We start from the raw sequence: 21,677 nt of genomic DNA, 5'->3' as shown, positions 1-21,677 counted from the left end.
CATAGGGGAGGAAGGTGGGTGAAAGCTAGGGGTCTCTGGCCACGCCCTCGGCTGGAAACAAAAGCTCTGAGTGTGGGAACAATGTTTTCCCCGAGTTAATATAACGGTAGTCCCCACACCACAGAGCATTGGACTGAAAATGCAATATGTCATCAACAGGACAAACTCTCTCTGCCAGCATTGTTGAGGGTAGGGAGACAGGAGGAGGAAGAGGAGAATAACTGGGGTGGGGAGGAGAGGGGAAGAGGCAGAGGAGGCAAAAGAGAGTGGAGGGAGGAGTGGAGGGGTGGAGAGGGAAGAGGAGGAAAATGAGAGAAGAGGAAAGATCAAGTAAGAGAGAGAAAGAAAGACAAGCACACATTTGAGAGAGAGAATGGGGAGGGAGAGAGGGAGAGAGAGAGGGAGAGAGAGAGGGAGAGAGAGAGAGATCTAAATAAAGTTAAAAGCAGCCTCTGTTGCTGCTACATCAGTTCTCATTCAGCCTTACTAATGGATGGCAGAGAGGCCGATCTTAGTGGGCGATGCCTGGAAGTCAGTGCCGAAGGCTCTGACATGTTGTAGTAAGAGAATAAAAAATGGGAGGTTTCGGCCTCATTTACCATCCACCATCCTTTCAATACAGAAAACATCAGAAGAAAATGTCCGGAATGGCCTTCTCGTTAGGCTGTGACAAATGATACCTGTGCCTGTTCAGTCACCTCATTGCTTCGCATCTTCCCCTGTAAGCAGGGGGCCGGGTTCCTCTCAGGGAGGGACTGGACAGCTAGGCCCAGAAGGGGAGGATCGGGCAGTTCTTCCAGAAAGAGACACCTGGGGACGGGAGGGGGAACTGGAATTCTGTTAAAAACAGCAATGTGAGTAGAAAGGGCAATAATCATCTTTGCTTGAAGATACTTGGGAATGTCTGATGTCCCTCAAAGGCTTGAGGCAGAAACTGTCTGTGAACTGGCAGTCTACATACCCTGACGGCACAAGCAAGATATTAAGGAGCGGGATTAGCATTACTTTGTTAAAGTTCCTAACACAGCTGGAGGCCCACTTTTTCCTACACTTCTGACCACCATTACAGAAACCAATGGTCTTTATTTACCTCCTTTTGGTATCAGGAGGAATCATTTGATGCATGTAAATTTAAAAAAATCTGCAAATGCGTTACAATAATTACAAAGAAGTTTCGTATAAAGATAACACTAAAATTAATCTCTTCTGTTGCCCTTGGTTATAACAACGAGAAAAGTTCTTAAGAGTCCCTTCTGTAATGATATAGCAGAAAAATTTTCGATTGCTTTGTTAAATATTTTAAAACTCGTACCTACAGCTTTCAAATTACATGGACAACATTTTCATATGCAAAGGAGAGGTGGACACACACCCACACAGAGGCCCCGGTGCCTATGGAAATACCTTTCCCTGCTTCTTTGAAACCTACCAGTGCTTTTTTCTTGCATCTTTAATCCTGTCATCATTTCTAGCACCAGGGAAAAAATAAAGTAAGTTTACTTGGGATAATCTCTGCGCTTACTAAATGCACAAAAATGTACAATATGTTTAAACCTTCAAAATGGGCAACCAGAAGGTTTGCCGGAACCTTCCAGAATAAAGCCTACAGCAGGCTTCCGGTGGGCCCTAGGAGACAGAGAGCGGAGGAAGTGTATCAACCACCTCTTTGAGAACGAGCCTTCCTGATGTCCCACGTCTCACCAACTCTCTTTTTGTGTTTTCCTCCTTCACGGGGTACCTGTACTTAGCATGACTTTTTCACTCTTACTCTCCAGGTCCCAGGGCAGGGAAGGAAGCAGCCAGACACCACGAGGGCTCTAAGCCTGGAGGAGAAAAGGGGAAGCCTGATGCGGGGTGGAGGGGTGTGGTGTCCTGGCAAAGCTTTAAGTACCTGAAAATGAGGAACTGACTCATCTCGATTATAATCAGGCTGCTGCTGGTGTAATTCGAAACATGGTAATTAAGGAAAATTAAATAAAGCCCAAAGGGTTTTGTATATGGGAAAGAAAATAAAAGATCAGTGAAATAAATGTATATTATTAGATCATCTGAAGTTTAATTCCTCTTCACTGCTACTTATTCCTACCATTATTATTATTATTATTATTATTATTTATTGGTAGGTGCTGAGCTCCCTGCTTTATATGCATTATCTCACTTAATCTTCACAGCAACTCTAGGAGGTGTGCCCATCATTTAGATGAAAAGACTAAAGTACAAAAAAAGTTACATATACCCTAAAGTTTCATGGGTGTCAAAGTGACCCTTGCTGAGTCATCCAGAGAATGAGGGACTTGGTTGTATTCACACCAGGACCAGCTGCCTAATGGCCCGGGCTCCAAAATCCTGGTCTACTGCTCCCAAGGTTTAGTCCTTAAAACAGTAGGAGCCGTTTGCTGCTGACCTCATCTGGGACTACGTCTGGCTTTTAGCAGGTGTAGGGTAGGCGCCCACCAAAGATGACGGCTCTCACTGACCAGCACCTCCCGTGGGCCAGGATCTCCACTGACCATGTGAACTAGTGTCTGTCCGTCCACGTGCTGAACCCACTCCTTCCTGTTTTCTTTTCTTTCTTTTTTTAAAAAAATATATTTTATTGATTTTTTACAGAGAGGAAGGGAGGGATAGAGAGTTAGAAGCATCGATGAGAGAGAAACATCCATCAGCTGCCTCCTGCACACCCCCTACTGGGGATGTGCCTGCAACCAAGGTACATGCCCTTGACCGGAATCGAACCTGGGACCCTTCAGTCCGCAGGCCAACGCTCTATCCACTGAGCCAAACCGGTCAGGGCATCCTTCCTGTTTTCATCAACCATCGGCCAGCCCGCCAGCCAGCGGTCAGCCACCTGCCCTTCACTCCCCACGCTGCCTCAGGCCTTCCCGCCCAGGTTTCCTTCCTGCCCCCCTCCAGTGCGTGGCTCTCTGCTCCCTCAGTTGTCGCCCAGGAGGGTCAGCATCGGCTCTTCGTTTGCATGACTCCCTCCATGTAGCTCCCCACAGGGCCCCCCTTTACCAAACCAGGCGCTGGGAACCACCGCCGATGGATTCTTCCCTCTCCTGGCACCGGGATACTAGTAAGTACCCACAAAAATGTACAAGGCGCAGCGCCTGGGAAGCAGGACAGGTGGGAGCCACAGGATAAGGAGTCGCTATAAAGTGGACATCTGTGGGAAATGAGGAGAGACGGCGGCTCTGCACGCGCAGGTTTTGTCAGAGGCCAGGGCCGAGCTGCTGGGATGGAAAGGATGAAGGCCCTGCTGAGGAAAGCTCCCTCTCAATGGTGGACAAGCAACTTCTTTTCCCGCCTCGCGTGGAGCCTCACAAGCAAGCTTGTTGGGTAGCACCCGGCACACCCCCTGAGCACAGCCAGGCCGGGTGTTGTCAGCAGGCTCTGACGTCTCCACTTTGGTTCACTGGACCTAAAACCCTTCACTCAACATCAAAATGTGGCCACTGATTTCTGCAGCAAAAATACCTCCTGTTCACAGACCCCATCGCCACCCACACTTCACCCGAGGCGTCCTCCTTCCAGGGCACCAGCAGTTTTGAAATAAGGACACCAAATAATGGCCCATTACGACAGGCGCAGACACCGGTGCCCGCGCACACATCCCAGTGACCGCATCCTTAACCCAATCACGCCCTGGGCAGCAATGAACTTTATGGCTATGTAATGAGTTGGAACGCTGTCCGGCCTCTTTTTCCTGAGACTATAATACAGTTAATTCTCATAGCAATTCATCTGTATACAGTAGGTGCTCAAGATAGGACAGCTGTGCAACAAGGCCTTAGAGAAAAGAGCTGAGTGCTGTTCCTAACCCTGAAGCAGAATAAAGTTTCAACCTGGACAATATGAATGGGTGAGAGGAAGAAGCTGGAAGACATTAGCTGACTTCCCATCTACTGAGTCACTTTGATAATGACCCTCAAGGTCAAGGTATACTACTTGAAGATTGCAACGCCATGAGGCTGTATACATTAAAATAAAGCCTCTACACAAAGAGGACCTCAGTGCGAATGAAAGTGATTATACTGTGGCGGCATTAGGTAATCCAGAGCTAAATATGGAAATGCATAGGCTGAGCTGTTCCGCTCATTGTACTGAAAACAATGAGTAGCCCCGAGGGCATATCTTGTTGCTCCTCTGGTTATGCTCTTGTTGATCTCATCACAATAAGATCTCAATCAGAAGTTATTTATTGACACGGAACCAGCCCAGGGCTCGGTGAGCCAGGGGCAGCAAGGAGAGGCACTGTCCAGAGGGTAGACTGCAGTGGCCAATGTGATGGGACGCTCCCCAGAAACTCGACCTCAAAGAGTGCTGGCCTCTTGGGTGGGGCCAATGCAAAGATTTCCTTCTGTCCTCCTTGAGGCCTGGTCCCAATCTGTGGCCAGAGAGTGAAACGTGTGATTTGAAGAAAACTCTCCTCTCTGCAATCCAAAGCACAATGCCTCTGGTCATCTTATTACTCAGAGGAGAGAGGAGGCAGAGGCAGAGGCAGAGGTGTAGAGAGGTAGAGGTAGATAGATCATAGGATGGTTTACAGTTTCCGTAAGTGATTTTTCAACAGATGATATAGGCTGAATTTCTACAGCAACAATTTTACAACCTGAATAGAAGTACACCCCATGCTTGTTCTTGAAAGAGATGCAGGTTCCAACTGCAGGAAACTTCTCTCCCAGGACTTACCTGGGGACAAGAGAGCGGATTCCTCCTGGAGGCTCCGCTCCTGTGCTGCTCCTGACAGGGTGGTGGGAACGGACAGGCTGCAAGGCAGGCACCTGGGCCTGACAGCGGACCTGGGGCGGGTTATTGAACGTGCTGAGACCCCCCTGTGTCTGCTGCTAAGTAGGGACAGTACAGCTACCCAGGTCTCATCTTCCTTCACGGGGTTAAATGACAAGGTGCGTGCAAGGAGCCGTGCGCAGTGTGCCCAGCTGTTGCGTGGCCATCTGTGTCCCAGGTGCCTCCTCAGTAGAGCAGGGAAACAGCCAGATTGGAACCTCTGTTTGTTCAAAAGCAAATGAACTCTATCTGCTCACTCACAAGCCATCACGAGGGATTCTCCACCACCTTTTTCTGCCGCAGGAAGGCTAACCGATTGAGCAGCTTGTTATTAGCCATCATTGTTGGGGCAGGGTCGGAAGACTGTCAGGGAGACCTGCATACCGAACCCCATGACACTCCCAGACGCTGGCCCCTCACCTGCTATGCCCCCTGGACAGTAAATCCTGCCAGGCTCCCCTCGCTCTCTTTTGAAACGGACCCCTCCTCTCATTTCCCACCAGGACTACTGCAAGGACACCCTAAGGAATCCCCCTATTGTGGGTCCTGCCCGGTCCAACTTTTCAGGAGAATCTGGTGAAAGCTTCTAACACTTGGATTTGAATAAATTCCTGCCGCGACTCCTCACAGCCTTCAGCTCCAGGGAGGCCCTTCAAGCCTTGCACCCCTGCCTACTTTTCTGGGCTCCTCTTTTTTTTTTAAAAAAAAATATTTTTACTGCAGAGAGGGAGAGGGAGAGAGATATAGAAACAACAATTGAGAGAGAGTCATTGATCACTGTTTCCTGCATGCCCCTACAACCCGGGCATGTGCCCTGACCGAATCGAACCATGACCTCTTGGTTCATAGGTCTACACTCAACCCCGGAGCCCCCGCAGCTGCACTCGGCCCCTCTTTTTACCAGTCGCTTGCTCCCTCCCGGTCTCTCCCCACCCTTCCTCCCCCAGCACCCAGACACTCATTGCTTGTGCTTTCAGGACTCCTGTTCTCTCCTGCTTCTTTGTCTTTATTCTCCTCTGACTGCCAAGATCATTACCTGCTGTCATAACCTGCTGCTAACTCCTCCTCCAAGATTCCTCCCAGGAAACGGTCTCTGATCCTTCCCACCCGCCTGGGCCAGGTCAGGTGCTCCTGGGTGCATTGCCATTCATAATCCATGATCAAGGAAGCGAGGGTGGTCACCCCACAGTGCTCTGGGAATCTATGTGGTCGCTTGTCCGCCACAGACTGAGGGGAGCCGCTGGCAGGGCTCACGCTGCGGCTCTCTGGGCACCGCATGCCTGCAGAATGGGAGGTCCCTGGACACCGGGTCAGTCTGCTAACAGGGCCCAGGGAGCCTGGGAAGGCGAGGGTTAACTCTCCCCCTCCCTGAGCTGGTCTCTCCAGCTCTCTAAGTGGCCGAAGTCCTATAGAACTGCAACCCAACCCTGCATTCCTCTTTGGCGCCCTCCCCTCTCCTTTGTCTCCGAACAGCATTTTTACCACACAACCTCTCCAAGATGCCCAAACCAAGCATTCCCTGCTTAAGGCTCTGCCCGCCTACCCCACTCCCCCTTAGCCCCAGAAAAGAAAGGCTTCCCTAATCAAAAGGAGATTAACTCTCGCCCCTTTCTCCCTGCGCATTTGCATTTGGAACACCATGCAGGAGGCTATAAACAGACCCAGGCAGTGATTTAGCTGCTGCTGCACGGAGGACAAAGGCCGCAGTCTTCGCAGTGGTTCCCTGTTTACTGTGGGCTGCTGCTGGCGGCCAGCGCCTGCCCTCCGACTCATCTCCCATTTAGCACTCTGAAAGGTTAACAGCAGAATTCAAGCCCCATTATAGAGCTGGAGGAGCACTTGTAACATTTCTTGTTGCTCCAAAGTGGAAAACAGGCTTGTTTCAGAAGAAAATATTTTAAAGTGTAGTTTTAAAGGAACGGTTCACGCTGCCTCTCCCAACATACACACACACACACACACACACACACACACACACACACCCTTTAGGCAGCACGTGGAGAAAATGAAAGAGTAATTTTGCCTCAGTGTGATTTTGCCATTTGAAACCACAGACTTGGGCTGCATGTGGCCTATTTTGGGGGGAAAGGGTTGCCTATGTTTCAAGCCCAAGAATTGTCATGAATTATTTTATATTAATTTAACAAAGCAAAGAGTCCTCACTTTTAGAACAAGCATTCCACCTGGCTTTGGGTTGGAGAGATGCTTGCTATTTCTCATCATGCCTTTATTACTTTCGTAATCTTTCCCTTACAGGGTAAAAATCGTTCTCATTTTTCATAAAGTGTCATCTCATTTTTGTTAAGGGGCCAGCTACTGTACAGGATTTTTCTCTAAGTATTAACAGCTAATGATAGTTAATGAAATGCTGACATGATCTACCACATGGGTGAACCTGGGGAACATTTTGGTCAGTGAAATAAGCCAGACACAGAAGGACGAATATTGTATGATTCCAGCCACTGCAGAGACAGAAAGTAGGTTGGAGGTTGCCAGGGCCCGGGGAAGAGGAGAATAGGGAGTTACTGTTTAGTGGGCACAGAGTTTCTGCTTGGCATAATAAGAAAGTTCTAGAAATGGACAGTGCGCAACATTGTGAATGTGTTCAATGCCAAAGAATTGTACCCCTAAAAATGGTCAAAATGGTGAATTATAGACATTATGTGTATTTTATGTTAGTGAAAACCATTTAAAAAGTCAATTATTATAACTGAACTAGAGGCCCGATGCACGAAATTCATGCAAGGGGCTTGGCTCTTGCAGCCCCAGCTTCGTCAGGAAAGTTGTCCGGAAGGACTTCCGGTCCAATTGGCATATTACGCCTTAATTATTATAGATAATTGCTTTGTTTAGGAAGGCCAGGCAGCAGACAATATAGTTTACGTGCTGTACCAAACGTAATAAAATTTCCTTGCTATTCAGACTCATCAGTAAGCACTTTGGTCATGGCTGGGCCATAATTATGAGTAAAATTCACCAGGGGGACTGAGGGGAGTCTGCACCCATTCTAAGTGGCCTTGCACGAATTCATCTACTAAGGGGTTCTTTGCTCTGTTCCTTTGTGCTGGTCGCACCCATCCCCTCCCACCCCACCTTTGCTGGGGGCTAGGAAGCCAAATCATGAAGCTGACTTTAAGCATGTGTGGTAAACGGGCTCTTAGGGGGAGCTCGGGCCTCTCCTGGGCAAAGACAAGGATTTACTGTTCAGCGTTTGAAATATCTATTTTGGCTGCTCAAAGGACTTACTTATTTCCTGGTCCCATTCTTGAGCGCTGAGGCTGGCGGGGATGCAGTCTCCTGTCATTCTTAGGGTTCAGCTTGTGAATTAGACTCATTTACACAGGACAAAGCTGAGGTCAGCCTGGCCGCTCGTCCCCGGGCACACAGCTGCCTGCCAGCATGTCACCGGAGCCCAGGCCAGTGCCCTGTCCCGAAGCCAGTCTCCCTTGGACTCAGCTCAAACCAAAATTCTGAAAATGATTTCACCCCACATTGCAGGCGGTCATGATATTAGAATGCACCCCAACTACACGTAGGTATGTCAGGTAAACTGAAAACCGTAGGATATATTCTTTCTAAATTAAAGTTAAAATAATTTCTAGGACTAATACTTTAACATAGATTAGAAAGCACAACAATGCTATGATACTTTAAAGCCTACCAAAAATTACTGGCTTTGTCCAAATAACACTAATAATAATAATAATAATAATAATAATAATAATGGCACTTATTTGAGTGCCTACTGTATGCCCAGCACTTTGCTAAGCATTTTGCGTGGGTAAACTTATTTAATTTTCACAACAATCTTATTATTTCCTTTTACAGGTGAAAAAACACAGAACTTAGAGAAGTTCAGTAACTTGTCCAAGATCCTATAGAGAAAGGGCAGAACCAGGATTTGGATTTAGTTCTTCCAGATTTTAGCTTTTCATCATTTTGTTATATTCCTTGGGGTAGGGGGAGGAGGAGACAATTTATGCTGTCTTTAAATGTCTATTGTTTCCTTTATCACAAAGGTGCAAGCAACATCTGTTTTTTTGGAAGAAATTTCTGGGCATGGGAAACTTCTCCCAACTGAAGGTTGGTTGGTTTAGAACATAATTTCCTGAATTCTATAATTTTCTACCCACTCAGTCTAATTGAATATTCAAGATGGCACACACCCAAAGGCAGCATGATTCTGGTTCAACTGAATAGGACCTGTTCTAGCAAATCTTCAATAGAATTTTGCCCACAGGCAGTCTCTGAAATATATTAACAGTTCTTTAGCAGACTAGTAATAATAGCTATTCAATCACCAGAGTTAACTGAAGTTTCTGAAATGCCCTGTCATTAAAAAATCAAAATGTTGTCTTAAAAGAAAAGGCTGATTGAATGGGAAGGGACTTTTTAGTTGCAGGCATTTGTACAAGTGCTTGGTCATTCAAAAAAAAAATGAACATACTCAGTTATGACTGCGAAAAGTAGTTTCTATTTCCTCCCACCCCATTTATGTTGTAAGTTGATCCTTTCCTTTAATATACTGTCTAACTGAATCTGTAAGTGTAGGTGCAAAATATTTTTCTAACTTTAACATCAGAAACACTAACAGTTACCTCTTAAATCTCCTTGGAAAACTGAGAGTTTCATAGACTCAGTGGTTGAGCATTGACCCATGCATGAACCAAAAGGTCCCTGGTTCGAGTCCTGGTCAGGACACATGCCCTGGTTTTGGGCTCGATCCCCAGTAGGGGGCATGCAGGAGGCAATGATCTCTCGTGGTGTTTCTTTTTCTGTATTCCATTCTTTTTCTCTCTCTAAAATGGATAAAAAAAATTTAAAAAATTTCATAGACATCAAATGCTATAGTTTGTGCAAGAATATTTGATCAAATTGTGCAAATCTTATCAGTACTGAAATATTTTGAACTATTTGCATTTATAAGTAATCATGTTTGTTGGTTTCAGATTAGGGTGAAAATCTATTCGTTAAAGTTTTTAAAAATGTGAATAAACTCTAAACTGCCAAGAAAGATTGAAATTCTTTTAAAGCATTTTTTTTCTTATACGATGGCAAGAAAAATGCATTAGGATATCTGTCATTGTCTTTATTAGTCTTACTTCATGTAAATGGGAAACCATGTTTCCTAACAACCAGCCTAGCATTCTTTAATCGTCTCGTCTGAGCAAAGGGGACAGAGGTGTGGTGAGACTATTTGTAACAGTCATAACACTTGGAAAGAATAAGCTCAGTCAGTTCAGCTTTAACTTCTGTTTTGAAAACATGAACTTGCTCCCACACAATTACTATATTAGGGAGCAGTCTGAACTTAATTCAAATGTCCTAATTTTGCCTTTGCTTTTAGGCAGGATGTCATACCTGCAGATTCCCAATCGAGGATCAAAAATGTTGTTTTCAATATGAGGTTGGTTGCATCCATAGATGTGAAACCCAAGGGTATGGAGGATTGACTGTATATTTATTGAAAAAAAAATCCATGTATACGTGGATCAGTGCAGCTCAAACCACGTTGTTCAAGGGTAAACTGTATATATAATGCATTGTAGAGACTGCCAGTTCACAAAAATGTTTCCTACCTTCTTTGGGTACACAGCTGTTAATGTAACTTTTTGTGTGTTTGCTGTTATTAAGGCACATCTGCAGAAAATTTAGAAGTGGTAGTTCTGCAGTATATTTACAGCTGTCGGAATCCATGAGGTGATGCTAAGCCTCAAAGCACTGTTAACCCTTGCTGCCTACCAAGTTTGCAAGAGAGTCTGACCAATGTAGGTATTTCAAATAAGGTTCCTTAGTTTTGACTCAAAGTCTGGTCATAAATTAAGATTTATGAATTAATATTCAGCTGTAAAAGTTTTTATGTAACTGAATAACCCAAACTGCCATCGGTCATTAAATACACATAAATTCTTGTGAGCAGCCGACAGCTAGCTACTTTTGCGTGGCAACTCTGCAAACCTCTGGCTCACTTGGTTTTGCTGAATGCTGCTCACCTGGAACTATTTTCAGTGCTCATTAGCAATCAATCAGAAGGTATTAATAAAACATTTACAATGGGCAAACCCATTCGGCATGGCAAGAGGTGAAAGCCCAGGTCCCTGGCCCCCCTCCCACAGGAGATTGCCAAGAGCAGAAGAGAATGACACTCAAACCACTGTGTTCCCACCTTCTAAGTTTTTGTCACTGTTGGGTGGCAAGAGATGAGAGTGAGATAGGATAGGGAGGAAGGAGGCATAACAACAACAAAAGAGACATGGAAATGAACCGTCAGTGAGATTTGGGGATTATATGCAGTAATCAGGTGTGCTATTTGAGGAATAGTTTCTACATAAGCAGAAACCTATTCAGCACATTTGCTTCTAAATTATCATAGATCTTAAACGGTTTTAAGAAAGATCTCACTTGCCCATTATGATAAAAGCCCTAGAGGAAAAAACAAATAGAGACATTCAAATAAAAGTGCTCAAATGCCACGTAAAAGAAAACGTACATTAAATTGTGCCAAGTACCACAGTGTAAGTTCTTTATTAAATCCACCCACATAACAAGCCTTCATTACAGACAATCCCTGCCAAGTCCTACACGCTAGCATTGAACACGTACTTCCCTCAGCATTCAAGAACTTTGGTCTCCATGAACCTCATTCAAAGCGCCAGCATAATAAATGTTATTTAACCTGGAGGGAGGGTTTTGAGTGAGGATATCTGCAAGTACTAAGACAATACAATCTACGACAAGTCACCTCTTCTCAATAGGCTTTTCCCTTCATTCAAAACCATTCTCCTCTTGTCCAGTATCCTAAGTAGTTGCAGCCGGTCCAGAGAAGGCCCATTGGAGCCAGTCCTTTATAGCTAAGGGAGAGAGTGGCAGAGACCGGAACTGCCCCTTCCACACCCAGCACTCTTGTCTCCAACAGGATCCCTAGGAAGCCAAGCTTCATCAGAAACACCTCAAATCCACAGTGTTGTCCCCGAGGGAGGGTTGGCCTAGGACAAAAGCCAACTCAGATCCCACTCCCTCCAAGTCTTGGTCACCTCGAGAGCCTAAGAGCGAAGTCTCTAGGAAGAACAAATGATCGAATCATGGGACGAACTCCCAAGGCGTGCTTCCTGGGTTTCCTTTTTCATTCTGCACAAATATGGAAGGCTTGCTTCCCAGTGTAAGAGGGTTCCCCTTCCAACGAACTGGATACCTCCATACCAAGAGCTTTTCTCAGAGCTCTGGAAATGGAGGAAATTCACAAAATCGAGAATGAAGACTGAAGATACTGGTTAGATGGGATTTGATAAAGCAGAGTACAGAAAGTCTGAATTATGCAGAAATGAAAAATGACTCACCATCACCGCTATAAATGATTAGACTATGGCATTTTGCATTTTTTAAAAATACCCATTTTAACTATCTTTATTGGGTAGAGCTGCTGCAAGTGGAAAAATATATAGTGAATCCTAGCTTCATGTCGTGGGTAGGTTTTGTAACTTGAAGACGTATAAAGAAACCAATTTTACCAGAGGCGAATGGACACAAGTAAGAGTTAAAATGCTAAGGCATCTCATCAATGTTATAATGATACAACACAAAGAAATGATGTTATTCCAGGACCTGCTGTAATTGGTTCCTCTTAATAAAGGAAAAAACTAGATAAAACGAGTCTAAAATTTTTTTCCAACTTAAATTTCTGCTGTAGTGAATTCAGAGGAGGCTGGTGAGGAGGGTGATTTCTATTTATTAATTACTTACCAATGTGCCAGGCACTATTGTAACAGCTTTCCATATATCATCTAATTATCCCAACGAAGCAGGTACTACTTATTAGTCTCATTTTACAGTTGATGAACCACAGGCACAAATTTACAGTCTATTGTAGTGGTCGGCATACTATGGCCTTTGGGTCCAATCTGGTCCTAAAGTTTTACTGCAACTTCCACACCCATTCCTGGCTGCTTCTGAGCTACTATGGCAGAGCTGAGCAGCTGTGACAGACCTCAGGGCCTAGAAAGCCTAACATACTTACTATCTGTGGACTTTATAGGAAATGCCCACCAAGGCTTCATGCAAAACACGGTTAATTCATGGATAAAGAAAAAAGGGCAAGAACATTTGGACAGCTTGAAATAGAAGTTTTACTAAAACTTTCTTAGTAAATAGTCTGTCTTTTACTTATATTTTTTTCTTCTCACCACCAAAAAGGATTTATTCGGGGAAAAAAAAGGATTGCAAATCTGGAACCTGCAGACATGGCAACCTACATGCAAGTTCACTTGACCTGCTTTCTTTCATTCATATTTTACCTTATTACTTCTCACTCAAGGTGTACCAACCAGCCCAGGAAAAGCAAGAGTGTTCATGGACTATCAGTTCAATAACTAAAGCCTTCTCTCTCAGTTTAGCGAGTTTTGATTAGGTGGAAAAGTTTCCAAAAAGAAAAAGCAAAAGAAGGGAAAGACGAAAGAAAGCTTTGACAACCATAAATTTCCTAATAGGTTGTAAAATTATTGGCAGTTTCACAGGTATTTCTTCTCAAGTACAAATGACATCATTGTTGAAATTAAAAAAACAATTGGCTGGGCTTATTTGACATTTGGTATCACATATTGTTTTGGTTGAGCATCAATTGATTTTTCTATTTTTACTGGGAAGTTACATCATAGCTATTTTTAGTCGGCAGTGTCTGGTTCTATTCTTTGTGGAACTCGGCACACAATCATGCCTTAGAATTTTTTTGCTCACGCTATAAGAATGTATGTATTTGGTGGGGAATGTTCTCATCAGTAAATGTCCTACTCTTTTCTGAAACATTTCAGAATAAAAGTCTAAAACAGGAAGTAGGCACTAACAAATGACAGAATTTGGTATGTTACTGGGAAGCAAAGTGAATGTCGCCTTACAGTATGTCTTTAAAATATTAACATTTTCATCATTAATTGTGAATGAGTTAACATCTGTGCTATTCTGCTAAGTGTAAGTTAATACTTCAAAACCTACCTATAAATCAAAGTCAAATTAAAAACTGAATTTCCAGAGTACGAATGCTGGCACCTAAGTGGAGCTCGATTTGCACAGTCAAATAATTTATGCAAACTTGCTCGCTGCAAAAGTGAACAGAAATTCCCAAGGCAAAGCCCACAGTTTTTCTCTACCTGCACCACTTTCCACTGAAAACAGCCTAGAACAGCAGTTCCCAAGCTTGTTTGCTTATCAGAATCACCTGGGAGCTTTCACAATTCCACCTCCAGGCCACACCTCAGGCTCATGAAATGACAGTCTCCGGAGGTGGGAGGTATCAGTACTTTTGGAATCCCAGACACCAGTAGAGGTCATTCATCAGGGCGACGATAGCCTGATGGGCCTGATGGGCGCAGTCCAGATACACATGACACCTACAATTCAGGAGGCCTGCAGCCCTCCTCCATCCTGTCTGCTCCACTATCTGCCAGGCACTCAGTCAGGTGCAGGAGTTGTTAGCCCAACACATAGGTAAATGCATTGGTATCATCATTCTTGCTCCTAACACATGATCAATTCATTAATGCAAACATTAAGAGGATTCTCACACAGTGAGCACTGCCTTAGGGTTTCTCTTAAGTTGTGACCTGTTTAAACATTCACACCATTTCTGCATCTTAGGAGACAACACATCCCCCACAGGTGGCTTTGCTTTTTATGCTGCAAGCTTATTTATTCTGCAAAACAAACTAAAAAAAAAAATAGCTTGTCTTACCTCTACGATGCTTTTTAAATCTTGCACATAAGTTCTTTCTGTCTCTAGGATTTCCTGAACAACTCTGTCCACGTAGAGGAGCTTGGGGCTGGTGGCCGATTCAGCACCTGTTTTGGTGGCCCCGTTGGCTTCCACCCTCCGCTGGGCCCAGGGCCGCCTCTCGCTGCCCGAGTCTGGGCTCTGTTGCCCGCCCAGGCTCTCCCTCTGCAGCTCGCTGCTGGAAACCAGCCTGGCTGGAATCAGCTCCAGTTTGATGGCTCCTGCTTCCTTGTCCTGGGGAAACAAGCCCAAGTGGCTGTTGGAAACTAAGGTCATTCGGCTGCCAAAGGAGCCATGACTGTCCCGGGAAGAGGCCGAGGACGATGTGGAACCGAAGCTGACCGGGCGGTCGCTGTCTGAGAGCTCCATCGTCTTCCGTTCTTGGCAGCGGGAATGCTTGGCTGTGGTCTTGGGATCTGGGTCTTCGGTTACAGCTAATGGCACATCGAGATGCAACTGGTGGACATCTAAATGCATTAAAGGAAAAAAGAAAAAAGAATGAGATATGCAAGGTATTTTAAAACGACATCAAACAGAAAATTTAAAGGTTAAAACCCACCCCAAATATATGGGGTCAAAAACAAGGAGGCAGTGAGCTAGTTACAGGAGGACAGGCAGAGGTACCATGGTAGGTGTTAGAGGTTCTAAAGCACCACCTGGGACCATGCTAGAAATGCGGTCTCCGGCACCACCCGGACCTACTGAACTTCAGCCTGCATTAGGACAAGATGCTGGTGCTGTGTGCACACGCGTTAGGGTTTGTGAGGCACTGCAACCACTGCCTCAGAATGGGACCACCTGGGATGACTAACGGATGCAGATTGGTCCCGGTTTTCTGAATTAGAAGCTCAGCGGTCAGGGCATCAGGAGTCTATAGCTTTAACAAGCACCACAACTGATTCTTATGGACTTAAAATGCACCCTAGGCCAGTGATGGCGAACCTATGACACGCGTGTCAGAGGTGACACGCGAACTCATTTTTTTGATGGATTTTTCTTTGTTAAACGGCATTTAAATATATAAAATAAATATAAAAAATATAAGTCTTTGTTTTATTATGGTTGCAAATACCAAAAAATTTCTATATGTGACACGGCACCAGAATTAAGTTAGGGTTTTTCAAAATGCTGGCACGCAGAGCTCAAAAGGTTCGCCATCACTGCCCTAGGCGATTCTTATGGAAGCTTGAGAAACACTGTTCTTCATTTTGGGCATTCCACCTTAATTCCACAAAGGTTTAAGCCTCCATCCTGGGACCACTGCTACTTACTCGATGGATGCTGACAATTTGCATTTTACTAGTAAACAGCATTAGAGAAAGTGTCGCATGGTTCATATTTTTCTAATCCTGGGCAAGAAAAACCCAACTATTAAGACCCACACCCCCTTTCAAACTTAGCCGCTCACCATGTGTCTCTCAATCTCTACCTGGAAGCCGACATTCCATTGTGGTAGATATGGAGTTACGCTGTTACAGAGCATGTCTGATTAACTACAACACCCGCCCCTACCCCCCCAAATGTAACGTTAGATAACATGACAATGGAATCATATAATTAAGTTATTAATAAACATAGGAATTCAATTATAAGAAAATAATGTATTTTGAAAGAAACAGGGCTGCTTGTGTTTAGAAGAGGGTATGAGCAGAGAATACCTGCAAAGTCTAAAGGTTACTTCGTGCCCATAGCACTGAAATCTTAGGCCCATAAGGTCCTGCATGAGGTTTAACCGTCCCAAAGCTATTTTGGTGAAACATAAAGTTCCAAACATCTTCATTTGTAAGGCAGGATGGACATTTCCCCCCTTGATGAGGTCCCAGATTTACAGAAACAAAGAGCCTTGTAATAAACAGTGTGATTAATATCATCTTGGTAGATTATCTTACTACCAAAACCCATGTTTATTTTGTTTTGGAGAATTAGAAGAGAAACTTATGTTTGGAGAATTAGAAACTTATGTTTGGAAGGTTAAAACAAGACAAACACAATAACAAGAATATAGATTAATGATCATCTTTTAAAAGGAACATGAATTTTATTTCACTCTATAGTAAACCTCACCAAACAGCTGGTACCAATATTTCTAGAATATAAAGAATCCATCAAGTCCGCATCCTGACTTTTTCTGAAGAGTTTCTATCCGTGGCAAATATTAGTGCCAAGTTATAATGCAAATATTAAAATTAATGAATGTAAAACACAGGAACTAACTTGGGTCAACAAGGAAGCATGGTAAGAAAGTGTGGGAAATGAGTAATTGAATAGGACAACCACTACCACGTGGTACACGTTTGCCACGAATTTTTAAAGCTTTTGCTTTCTGCTTGCCCCATAACAACTTTATGGCCTATAAAACACAGATGGGTTATAGTAGTTAAAATGCACTTGCCCTAAAAAGCATGATCCAACTTGAGGGTGGCAAAAATCCAAGCAGCAGCCAGGCACTGAGGTGTGCTTGCTGCAAAGGATGCTTGCCCACATTTAGGAATGATGTTAAGAAAGTCCTGGGCAGTTCAACGTAGAAGCAGATACAAGGTTTTCTTCCTTCTGGCATCAACCATAACCGTAACCATGAGGTCCATCACACTTTCACAACTGGGCGTTAACTCAGAAAGTATCTGGAGATCCTTCAAGGACCCAAGGGTCGAATGAGGCGATGAGTTGGGACCAAATATAAACTGGCATCCTGTCTATGAAGCTAGAGCACCAGAAGTCTCTTGATCAACCTCCCCCATAGATCTGTATACATTGGCTTCCAGGGCAAGTTATGGTTTTTTGGCTAGATGGGAATCAACCTTCTCTCCAGTACAGAAAACTATATTTAATAGTTATATAACTCTTGGCAAATGCTCATTGTCAGGATCGGTGAAAATGAACATGATAGAGACTCATTTGTTACTTTCACTCACTCTAGTTAGCCAGCCAATATTGGGACCTAGGAATGAAAGAGGAACAAAGAATTGGCAGTGATTGTAGAGGAGTCCACGTTGGGCAGCCGGGAGTGACAGTGCCTTTGATACTTTCAGAGGCGGGCAAAGTGGGGTAAAAGGGGATCACTTCATGGCAGAGTCCACCAGCAGCATGAACTGGGCCCTGCTCCAAGGAAGGAATCACATGTTGCACTGCCAGGCCATGCAGCTGATCCTTGAATTACATAGGTTTGAACTGTGTGGGTCCACTTATACACAGATCTTTTTAAATAAATGCCTGTTCTGTTTTTGATTGGGAGTCTGCAGATGCAGACTTGAGCATCTGTGGATGTTGGTATCTGTGGGGTCCTGGAGCCAATCCCCTGAAGATTCTGAGGGAAAAGTTGCGTTTTGGGGGAATCAAAAGTTATGTGCAGGTTGTCCACTGGGCTGGGGTGAGCACCCATAACCCCCGCACTGTTCAAGGGTCAGCAGTATTCGCAGACCCTGGACCGACCAGCCCATTCCTCAGACTGCCAACCAGGCCCTTCAGAAAACAGAATATGAGCTATTTGGTGGCTGTAGTAGTTGGCCAAGTTTACTGACCCAAATTAAACACCTTCCAAAATTACCAATGACAGGAGTGAAATATTTAAAGCTAGGCTTTAAATGGCAATAATATAAGGCTGCCTTTGCTAATGGGTAACATTTTTCATGTTATTTCATTGCTTAGAAGATAATTACAGTTTTCTCACGTAAGGAAATATACCTCATAAAAACTGTCTAGTCTTGTCCTCACCTCCTTCAAAATAATTTAAGATTTCCACCCTGTCTGGCCTATTCTTCATAAATGCAACTCGCTGACTTTTAATATTTATTTCTAGTGCTGTACTGATCAACACAGCAGCCAGTAGCCACATGCCGCTATTAAGCACTTGACATACAACTAGTCTGACTTGGAATGTGCTGTGAGTGTAAAATGCGCACCAGATTTCAAAGAATTAGTATGCTATGCAATAAAGAGTATAAAATGCCTCATTAATAATTTTTATATTAATTACATGTTGAAATAATATTTTGGAGTAGTGCGTTAAATGAAATATCTCCTAGATGCATTCCCTTCCCTGTCTCCTCCCCTCCCCTGGCACGTATCCCCTAACCTCTAAGGGACTCCATTGAGACTTGCAACCAGGGGAACAATGGGCAGTGGTAGCTCATCCCAGGCTAACCCCTGGAACCTGTCTTCAACGCCCCCTATTATTTGACTTCCCAGTGAGCTAAGGCAGCCTAGCCTAGGCTCTCCTATTATGTCTATGCCCTTCCTTGTTTCACTCTCCTAAGTATATTTTTGCTGCAGTCTATACATTCTTACTTGCTTTTTTTTTTTTTAAATCTCCTAAATATTCTTTTTACTGTTTCATTTTACTCCCTTTAATGTGGCTACTAAAAATTTACGAATTATATATGTGGCTTGCATTATATTTTAGTTGGACAATGCTGATCTAGGATATTCTAGATGATTCTATGATTCTGTAAGAGCTACATTTACTTCCTTGTCAATCTTTGTTTAGATAATAATGAAAGAAGAGGTGCATATATTTCAAAATGTGCCCTTTTTTTAAAAAAAGCTCCATTCATTAGTGCACAATATTGTTACGAATTGGCCAAAACGGAGTTGGGAGACAACCCCTCCCTGCATCCTAGGTATGGAGGTAGCTGATTTCCCATGATAAGCTGAAACACGAGCCAGAACGCTGCTGAGCAGAAAGCCTTCCCCTCTTCCCCGAGTGAAAGATGTCGGCAGGTCGTGCTACCATTTGGGTAACGTGATGCTTTGCTTTCCTTTCCGTTTCATCGCCTCTCTCTCTTTCTTCCCTAATCCCCCATCAGGGCTAATAATAGAGCATCTTCTGCAAACTTGCCAAGCATGGCGAAGGGCCCAGGTAAGAAAGCGTTGTGACCATGAACACCCTAAAATAAGCTGCTTCCACCCACCTTGAGGGTCTTGGTCCATCTGACCCTTTGTAAACCCACACATGGTGGTGGTGGAAGCCCAGGTCCAGGGGCCTTGGAGTCCTAATGATTCTTTTGGCTGGAAGTACCATCAGCCTAAAAGCCATCAGAATAAATATTCCTTCTTGTGCCATCTTCAATTTAAGAAGAACGGCGACACAGCTACCATGTAGATACCCTTTCACACATTTTACTTCATGGCGGGTCCCTCTCTCTAATTTTCTTTCTTTTTTTTTTAAATGAAAGAGCTTTAACTCCATGGTTTGTGTTTGCTCTGCAAACTTCCATTATTTTAATTGCTCTCCTTTGGAACGGCACTGTCAGAATCAAACACAGCTCTGTGGCTCTAACTTGTCTCTCGGGCTGCTTTGGGGTTGAGGCAGAACTTTCCATGGCAAGTAAAGCCCAAGCTTCCTGCCACCGTGTTTACATGTTGAAGGGGGGACGGGTGGGCCCACAGCGGCCACTTCCTGTCACAGCTCCCAAGGACAGTTTCACCAGGCAGAGCTGCACAGCAGCGATGGAGGAGGGATCAAGATTTCCAAATTCTGCTCGTTGCTATTCCAGACTACAAACACCTAACCGAGTTCCTTGGCAGGACAAGCATGAAAATCAGGAGAATTTGTTGTGCTCAAGACCAATGAATAAAATGATGTAGCTCCCTGTTACACTGCCTGCAAATTGCCCAAAGCGGGAAGGCATGAGAGAGACGAAAATATAAGCAAGTGACTCTATCAGCCAGCAAAGGTCAGTTAATACAGAGCCAATCTTGGTAGGGCCTCAGTGCTATACACAACCAACTTCATGATTTAAAACAAAGAGACCCAAACATCTTTTAAGAGTCAAAGTTATAGGAAATACACCAATAGCCTGACCGGTGCGTGGCTCAGGGTTTGAGCGTCGACCTATGAACCAGGAGGTCACGGTTTGATTCCCGTTCAGGGCACATGCCCAGGTTGCGGGCTCTATGCCACTATGGGCCATGCCGGAGGTGGCAGATCAATGATTCTCTCTCACCATTGATGTTTCTCTCTCTCTCTCTCTCCCTCTCCCTTCCTCTCTAAAACCAATAAAAATATATTTAAAAAAAGAAATATACTCATTTATATATTTCAAAGACAACATCAGGTATTTGAGGAGAACCTTTCTCCCCCACACACCTCTGATATATGGATACCTCAACAGATAAAATAGCCCTTCGGTGTTATATGATACTGACATGATGCTTGCATTAAGGGCCCGGCCAGGACTCCAAGTCCACATGTTCCTAAAGTTCAGAGTGCTCATTCTAGGAAACATGATTTTCACACTTATTTGCAGCTGTTTGGTAATGAAGAAATGAAAATCTTGTTACCACGTTCACAGGTTAGCTTGACCAATGTTCTATGGTCATGGAAGATGTTTACATTAGGGGAAGCTGCATGAAGAGTGGGGTAGGAACTCTAGGTTTATCTTGGCAACTTTTCTATAAATTAAAAAGATTTCCAGAATGAGTCGTTTTTTAAAAATCTTGTTGCACTGAAGAGCCAGTAAAGCTGTTACTGGACGGAGCTTGGGCTCGGAGTGGGTCTGCCTCCGGCCGGCAGGCCTGCAGTGTGTGGGTTGTTGACTTCCTGCAGGGAAGATGTTGCAATAAGAGTCCAGGTGATTTTCTGAGGGTGTTTATTCAATCTGGGGACAGTGACACAAGGAAGGGCCTAGGATGAAAGAAGCAACAGGAGAGAGACTTGAAGGGCTGCGTTGGCTCACTGAGCAGTCAGAGAGAAGGGGCCCTGGAGACAGGTTCAGGGGTGAGCCCTGGACAAGCTGCCGCTGCCCATTGCTCCCCTGGTTGCAAGTCTCGTGGGGCCCCTTGGAGTTTTGGAGATACGCACCTGTGGGGGAAGAAGAGAGGAAGGGAAAGGTGTGGGCATGTTCCTGGGAGGGGAAGCACGCGTCAGGACCTTCATTTTGAGGGTGTTTAAAGGTTGGCAGTTTAGGGGAGGATTTCAATAGAATATTTTTCCAGGTATGTCCTTTTAGAGTCATGGTCTCCACTGATTGGTCAGTGCCAGAGCAGGGGGTCATAGAGTCATTGGAGGTGGTCTTGCTGCTGCCCACCTGAATTTGCTGCTTTTCTGGGCCTGGAGCTAAAGTACACGTGGGGCCTAGGTGTTATCTCCAGGGAGGAAAGGATATGCCAGGAAAGGAAAGGTTGCGGGGGG

At 44.5% G+C, this 21,677-nt stretch overlaps 1 protein-coding gene across 3 annotated transcripts in view; it reads right to left on the bottom strand.

The window, feature by feature from the left end:
* Window positions 1-21,677, bottom strand: part of PLEKHG1 (pleckstrin homology and RhoGEF domain containing G1) — a 141,124-nt gene that overhangs the window by 58,128 nt on the left and 61,319 nt on the right. For 2 of the 3 annotated variants that reach the window (XM_006768711.2, XM_015567188.1), the window contains one exon: window positions 14,510-15,015. In XM_006768711.2, the coding sequence (XP_006768774.1) occupies window positions 14,510-14,917 (408 nt within the window). In that variant the 5' untranslated portion in view covers window positions 14,918-15,015. Of the gene's footprint in view, window positions 1-14,509; window positions 15,016-17,450; window positions 17,487-21,677 lie in introns of all 3 variants that reach the window. The other variant, XM_015567187.1, reaches the window with a different exon arrangement.

The sequence above is a fragment of the Myotis davidii genome, unplaced genomic scaffold (genome assembly GCF_000327345.1).
Source record: "Myotis davidii unplaced genomic scaffold, ASM32734v1 scaffold1323, whole genome shotgun sequence".
In the NCBI taxonomy this organism is placed as follows: Eukaryota; Metazoa; Chordata; class Mammalia; order Chiroptera; family Vespertilionidae; genus Myotis; species Myotis davidii.
This window is presented reverse-complemented; position numbering and strand designations above follow the sequence as displayed.